A 7,404-nucleotide genomic window follows, 5' to 3' on the forward strand; every position below is an offset into this window, starting at 1 on the left:
GGGGAAGCTCTCATAAACGTGGATGTGCTTGACCCCGATGTGTCATGAGGCCACACACCGTGCCGGCATCGTCCCGCGACGTGGTTCTGCCTCGGGTGGTGCACCCCCAGCACCACCAGCACCACTCCTGCCGTCCCCCCAGAGCAGCAGCAGTAGTAGGCCGCCTTGTCGTCACGCGGGAAAGACCCCCGGCACAACCACAGCAGCCCCAGCAGCAGTCCTGCCCGGCCCGGCTCCGTCATCTCTCTGCTCCCCCGCCCCCCCGCCCCCGGCCCCCCTCGCCCCCCGGACATCCGGCAGCGGTGACCCGTCGGCGGGGGGCCGCCCGCCCCCCTCCGGCCCCGGCTGTGTCAGGACGACTGCATCAGGCCCGTCAGACGCTTCCCCGTCAACGACTTGCCCTGGGGGGGTGGGGGGGGGGGGGGGGGGGGAGAGGAGAGGAGAGGGCCGACGGGTGACGGAGGGAACGGAGGCGTCCGGATCCAGGTGGGAGAAACAACACAACCCGGGCGATGAATGAGGTCGGGGAACACACACACACACACACACACACACACACACACACGTCCTCTCAGCATGCACGACGACGGACACAAGCCACCGGTGACGCCGGGATGGACACAGGACATGAGCGTAAACACCGGCCGGAGCTAGGAGGAGGTGGAGGGGGAGGAGGAAGAGGAGGAGGAAGAGGAGGCCAGCGTGGTCTGTGATGAGCGGGTGAACAGCCACGCCGCCCAGGAGGAGGGACTTACCACACTGCGGGTGAACTTCTCTAGGGAGGTGCGGCGGCCCTGCTCTGTGTCGGCCGGCTGCTGCTGTGAGCGAGGTGGGGGGGGGGGGGGGGGGGGGGGGGGGGGGGGGGGGTTGTTGGGGGTGATGGATGGGTGGATGGAGTCAGGGAGGCAGGATCAAGTCATGGTTGTCAAAGGAGTAGGTTGGGTGGTTGGTTGTTTCATATATATATGTGTGTATATATATTTAGAGAGAGACAGAGACAGAGAGAGAGAGGGTGAATAGAGGTTAGGAGGGACAGAGTGGAGGGTGGAGGGGTGAGGCCAGCCGGTAGGGGTGGAGTGTAGGGTGGAGGAGGAGTAGGGTGGGGTTAGGGGTGCAAACAGGGACAGGCAAAGGCATGAAGGCGGGGGAGGACAGAGGTAGATGTGATACAAAGCAAAAGCTAGCACATAGCACAGCAACGCCTAACCGTTTATTCCTTACAGGGGTTAGGGTGTACCGTAACCTGGTACTATAGAATGATCAATTCTGACGGCATGGAGCACTGCATACAGAGAGGGCTCAATCTATTGACCCTTAAGTGCATTTAAGTTTCCCCCTTGATTGTTTTGACAGCAGGATTAAGTCGGAGTCAGACAGGGAAGCGGAGTGTAAAAGGTTTGTGCAGAATAATGAGAGGTAGAACAGAATAGAGTGAGTGCAGCGTAACGGTAAAGTACCTTTTTCCTGGCGAGCAGGAGGTCTTGGTAGATGTTGGATCGCAAGAAGCGTGCATAGCTGTCACTTTTCATTAGCTTAAAGATGTGCTCCTGGAATAGAAAGAGGGAAGGGGGCATGAGTGTGTGTGCGCACGCCCGTGTCAGCCTCAGGGTTTTCCGAGGAAAACAAGGAAAGACGGAGAGAACGTCAATGAGAGAGTTTATATAATATTAAAATGGGAAAATACGAGTTCATATTTCTGCATCTATCTCTCTTAGCTCACGTTCTCACCCTGTGTGTATGTGTGTGTATGGTTAATCTCGAACCATGGAACAAGGGTAAACAGCCACAGAATATAAACAAACAGGACCGGATGTGTGTGTGTTACCTTACACAACCTATCTTCTGCAAACGCGTGGGAATGTGTACGTGTATGTGTATCTGTGTGTGTGTGTGTCTGTGCTGGCAAGCGTGTTTGTGTGAATGTGAGTGTGTGTGAGCGCATGTGTGTGCCTCGGTACATTTGTCCCATTTCGCCCTGACAGCTAGCTGTCTGGCGCTCGTGTGTGTGTGTGTGTGTGTGCGTGTGTGCGTCGGTACGTTTTCCCCATATGGCCCCGACGGCTGGCGGTCAGGCGCTGTGCACCTGTGCGTCCTCGAAGCTGTAGCGGCCGGGGTCCTTGAGGTTCTGGCTGGTGCGCTCGTAGCTGTGGGAGTCCAGGTTGATGGAGCTGGGGGCGCCCTCGGCCAGGAACTCCTGCCAGATCTCCTGGGCCCGCGAGGCCACCTCCTGCAGGGGTCGGCGCTTCAGCTCCTGCACCGCCAACCAGAACCTGGGCACAGGCCGCCCCACACGGCCAATAAGCATCACCCATCATACTACCAGCCCCCGCCGGGCCCCCCGCTGCCTCTACCCGGCTTAAGCAGATGAGATCAAATGAGACCAACGCTTCATAAATCGTGTGAGGGCAAAGTGCAAATTGCATTGTAATAGGGCAGAGTATGGACGTCGACAGTAATAGCATGAAGGGACACAGGGCAGAATGACGGAATATGTCCGATCCAGGCATGAGCGGTTGCCTGTTAGCATGGGTGGCGTAAAAGAAAATAAGTATGCATTATATTTACATCCTGAGGTTAGGTAAGAACGCTCTCACTGAGCCTGAGAAACATCTGCAGGTCAGCTCGTCAGTGGGGTCCAGAGTGTACAGTCGGAGAGTGTGTTTACGTTTAGGGCATCTAGCAGACGCTTTCATCCAAAGCGACCAAAGCGAGTTCATTCACACAATTCGCTCACCGATAGCGGAGCCAACCATGCAAGGTGAAAGGCACCTTGTCAGGAGCAGTTACGATTAGGTGCCTTGCTCAGGGACACCCTCACACTCACACTCGGTCAAACGGATCTAAGCCGATCCCACAGGTGTGTGCGTGCGTGCTTGTGTGGAACGGGGCTCACCTGAGGTTCTCTGAGCTGAACTCTGACTCCAGGAACTTCAGGAACTGGTCCCGCCCCACTGGGTCCTTGAGTGCCTCCTCCATGGAGAAGCCCCACCTCTTCACCCGCTGCTGGCTGGGGTCCTTGCTGTTGGAGGAGAGATGAACCAGAAGTAAGGAGCAGAAAAGACCTGTTACCATGTACAAAACCCTAAATGTGCCTTGTTCCCTGTTGGTCATTAGCGGCGTGCCATCCATCCTGTTATCACAACACTAAGACCGAAAAACGCCATCAGCCTAAGATGTTCTACATACAGTAGACCCCCCAGCTTTTCACACCTGGTCAGCCCACACGCTCCTCAGCCCCAGAACCTCACCTGGCCTCCAGGTCCCAGAAGGAGGAGTCGTCGCTGATCCAGGGGTTGGAGGGCTCGGTGAGGGACACGAAGGGGTCGTACTCCTGGAACTGCTCCGTGTAGCCCATGAGACTGTCGGCCACCTTGGACACCTTGAGACAGTGCCTGTCCAGCTGGATGTTGAGGAAGGTGATCTGAAGGAGAGGGAGAGGGAGAGGAGAGAGGGGGTAAATCGAGTGTAATGGAAAAGCTAAATAAGGGGAAGGCTCATCAGACGGTATCTCAGAGGTGTCAGGCGTGATGGATGAGGGCGGCGGCAGCAGCGGGCGTCTCAGAGATGACAGGTCAGTGCTCCAGCGGAGGGAGAAGGTTACCTCCTTCTGAACGTCCTCTTTGGTGGGCTTCCGAGTGGGCTGCGAGGGGATGTGGGCCGGACTGGGCTGGCTCTGGTTCTCGTCCGACACTCCGTACACGGACTGCAGCAGAGGAAAAACTTTATAAAAAAATATGTTTGTGTGCGTGCGTGCGTGTGTTGGTACACATATATATCATAGACACATGATATATATGTCTATGTCACTAGCTTATATTTGTACATTTGTGTACATTTCATGATAATAATTACTACTGAAGTATAACAACAGTAGTTGTTATACATGCATTCATAAGGGTTTGAATGCATTGTTTATGAAATGCATTATAAATAAGTATTGTCATGAGGTTTGAACTTAATATAAAAGGTCTTCCCTTGTGTCTCAAAACAGTGTTAATAAGGACATGGTAGCCTCACCTTCTTTACCCTGTGTGGATTCCTCTCTCGCCGACACTTGCGAATGTCCATCTCTGTGGTGTTGACACAGCCTGGCTGTGGAAAAGGACATGCTAAGTGTGTTTCTGGGTCAGGGAGCAGGGTTTTGTGCAGGCAACCTGACACCCAATCTGGTTATTGACGTCAAAACGGGCCATCCGTTGGATGACAAATCCCTATTTTATCAAGCTGACTACTCTTGTTCAAGGGATTTTACTGGGCTTGCAACACAAACACTCTCTTCCCAGCTGTCCATCGCTGCTTTTTTTTGGCACCCTTCTTTCTCCTCTTGCCCACCTCTGCATTTTTACATCAATACCACACCTGTGCCTTTGTTCTAGCCTGCTCAGCTCTCTCTCTCTCTCTCTCTCTCTCTCTCTCTCTCTCTCTCTCTCTCTCTCTCTCTCTCTCTCTCTCTCTCTCTCTCTCTCTCTCTCTCTCTCTCTCTCTCTCTCTCTCTCTCTCTCTCTCTCTCTCTCTCTCTCTCTCTCTCTCTCTCTCTACTCACCACTGGGCGATGGACATCCCAGAATGCTCTCTCCTGGCTGTCCAGGATCTTCCTTTCAGCTTTGTCTTTCTTCCTGTCGATTCTGAGTAGGATATACATTTCAAATAGGTTAACATTTTCGAGAGAAACAATCATATACACGCGCGCGCGCACGCACGCACGCACGCACGCACACACACACACACACACACACACACACACACACACACACACACACACACACACACACACACACACACACACACACACACACACACACACACACACACACAAGCAGGAAACATGTGAGTGTGTGTGCCAGAGTTAAAATCCCCGGCTAAGGCTTTGACCTGACGTTTTTACTTTGCCAAGCAATGCTTGCTGGTCACTGGTAGGACTCAGCTCTTGCATAACTGACATTTTGTGATCGGTGCTCACATGGCCTACTTTATGCTGCAAGTGTGTGTGTGTGTGTGTGTGTGTGTGTGTGTGTGTGTGTGTGTGTGTGTGTGTGTGTGTGTGTGTGTGTGTGTGTGTGTGTGTGTGTGTGTGTGTGTGTGTGTGTGTGTGTGTGTGTGTGTGTGTGTGTGTGTGCTGTCCTACCCACTTGGACATGCAGCGTTTTCTATTTACTCACTCTGACTTTAAACGTTTCCTAGCTAGATGGGGGAGAGAAAATCTGTTTTCTGTGGTTTTGCTTTTTCCCATAACAACAGTGTGGACCGTTGTACTCCCCCATAATCACCACTAGGTGGCGGGGTTACATAGATGGAATTAATCAGGCTAGCATGTTTGCTGTGGTGGTGTCTAGCATATGCCGAAATTAAACACATTGTTAGCATGAGGGCATGGATTAAGGCCTGAGAAACAATTCTAATCATGTGTGCCATGCAGGACCTCTCTTTGGACACAAATGTGAACGCAGGAAGAACCAAAGCCCTAATTTTTTGCATGCATTCCAACCGTGTAGACATGTAGATGAGCACATCTCATATTCAGAACAAAATGTATTTTCTTGGTGCTTTTTCGTGCCCATTTACACGTTTCACTCACTTCACTTGGGCCTCGGCTTGCATGAAGATGAATTCCCACTTTCGGGCGAAGGCTCTCTGAAGTCTGGCGAGGTTCTCCTGGTCCAGCCAATCAGGCGCGGCATTTCATGTCAAGGGGATCAGAATATTTTGAGGTTCAAGGTTATTTTTATCCCTCAGACGATTAAATGCCTCACTGGTGGAGATGTGGGCGTCCGGGTGCGGTGAGTCAGCGTGCTCAGACACCCTGACAGACACACCTCCCCGGGCCCTTCAGCAAACGCACTGAAAGCTCTTCTGTGGCACTTTCTACCGTGGTTTTATCTGGGCCCCGTACATAACGCCATCACTCCCTACCAGAGAACCTCGCGCAGGCACGCAAAAACAAGTGTCTCACACGGCGGACACAAAATAACCAGTCTCAAGTGAATAGGGCATTTACTCATCTCTGAGAGGTTCTCAACCGCCGATTTTGTATACAGTTGAATTTAGGTACACATTTCTATTTTATCACTAGGAATAATGACCCAAACCTCATAGCTGGCTATGGGCATGAGAGAACCCCCCTTATCCTCCGGGGTACCCTGGATAAAACCTAAAGACTGAAGGAGCACTGAGTGAAAGAAAAACTGTCCTCTACCAGTTGATGCAATCAGAGTAACGATTGAGAATCAGTTGATTGTGTGCGCACCAAGGCGTGCCTTGGAGAAGCCGGCCCTTAACGAGCAGCTGTCAAAGACACATGACCTCGTTATGAAGCAGAGGAGCCCTCCATCGCTCCATCAGGCCAGCTACCAGGCGCGGAACAGACAGAGGAATGAGGCCCTGGGCCCTGTAATGACCCAAATAACACGGAGAGAACGCCTCTGCTGCCGAGCGGAGAATAATAAAGTACAATAGATTTAGATAGACCGTCCTACAATGAGGGGGAAGTACAAGCCGGGGGTAGTAAAATGTGAAAATTTAAAATAGCGGGTTGATAATTCCCTATTCCCTATTCATATGCAAATTCCAAGATGTTCCCGGTTTACCTTGTGTGCAGAGGAGACAATCATGGCACATACTGTGGCACTCCAGAAAAAGTATTTGTTTCCTGACAAAAGGCTGTGTGTGTGTGTCTTTGTGTGCGTGTGTGTGTGTGTGTGTGTATGTTTGTGTGTGCATCCGTTTGTGTGTGTGTGTTTGTGTGTGTGTTTGAATGTGTGTGTGTGTGTGAGTTTTAATAAGTTTGTGTTTGAATGTGTGCGTCTTTGTGCGTTTTAATGTGGGTATGTGTGTTTGAATGTGTGTGTGTGTGTCTGGTGTGTGAAGTGTGGTGATTTAATTATCGAATTTAATCATGGGGTACATAGCAACTTTCATCGTCCCGGCAACATATTTCCTCATAAAAAAAAAACACAACAGAAATATTCTGAGTCAGCCAAGGTCAGCAATAGAAGGTGAGAATATGTAATTAGCTGCTCAGTGGGCGGAACATTTATAGGCTAATATAACAGTGTGTACTTACAGCTTCATAGTCTGCTAGCTCCAGCCTGGCTTTATTCTGCATGGTGCGCTTGCACAGGTAGATGGCTAGAAGAGAGAGAGAGAGAGAGAGAGAGAGAGAGAGAGAGAGAGAGAGAGAGAGAGAGAGAGAGAGAGAGAGAGAGAGAGAGAGAGAGATGAAGAATTGAAATAAACCGTTTAGGGAAAAGCCTAAAAAGAAAAGAGAGTCGACGGGTGCATATGAAGTCATAAAGTCAAGTTATAGATGTTTACAATCGTGACGAAGAGAACGGTTCACTGGTGATACTGGTCGTTTGGGATGGAGTGCTATAAGGTATAACTTCATGCAACAAAAATGTTCTCCTC

At 51.2% G+C, this 7,404-nt stretch overlaps 1 protein-coding gene across 4 annotated transcripts in view; it reads right to left on the reverse strand.

Moving 5' to 3' along the window:
- Nucleotides 1–280: 280 nt before the first annotated feature.
- Nucleotides 281–7,404, reverse strand: part of LOC115544307 (regulator of G-protein signaling 6) — a 37,732-nt gene continuing 30,608 nt past the window's right edge. For 2 of the 4 annotated variants that reach the window (XM_030357179.1, XM_030357180.1), the window contains exons 7-17: nucleotides 7,061–7,125; nucleotides 5,576–5,652; nucleotides 4,544–4,625; nucleotides 4,018–4,092; nucleotides 3,602–3,703; nucleotides 3,249–3,421; nucleotides 2,894–3,019; nucleotides 2,084–2,270; nucleotides 1,458–1,547; nucleotides 756–818; nucleotides 281–401 (exon numbers count right to left, since the gene is read on the reverse strand). In XM_030357179.1, the coding sequence (XP_030213039.1) occupies nucleotides 351–401; nucleotides 756–818; nucleotides 1,458–1,547; nucleotides 2,084–2,270; nucleotides 2,894–3,019; nucleotides 3,249–3,421; nucleotides 3,602–3,703; nucleotides 4,018–4,092; nucleotides 4,544–4,625; nucleotides 5,576–5,652; nucleotides 7,061–7,125 (1,091 nt within the window). In that variant the 3' untranslated portion in view covers nucleotides 281–350. The remainder of the gene's footprint in view (nucleotides 402–755; nucleotides 819–1,457; nucleotides 1,548–2,083; nucleotides 2,271–2,893; nucleotides 3,020–3,248; nucleotides 3,422–3,601; nucleotides 3,704–4,017; nucleotides 4,093–4,543; nucleotides 4,626–5,575; nucleotides 5,653–7,060; nucleotides 7,126–7,404) is intronic. The other 2 variants (XM_030357181.1, XM_030357183.1) reach the window with 2 other exon arrangements.

Source organism: Gadus morhua, chromosome 5, assembly GCF_902167405.1.
Source record: "Gadus morhua chromosome 5, gadMor3.0, whole genome shotgun sequence".
Lineage (NCBI taxonomy): Eukaryota > Metazoa > Chordata > Actinopteri > Gadiformes > Gadidae > Gadus > Gadus morhua.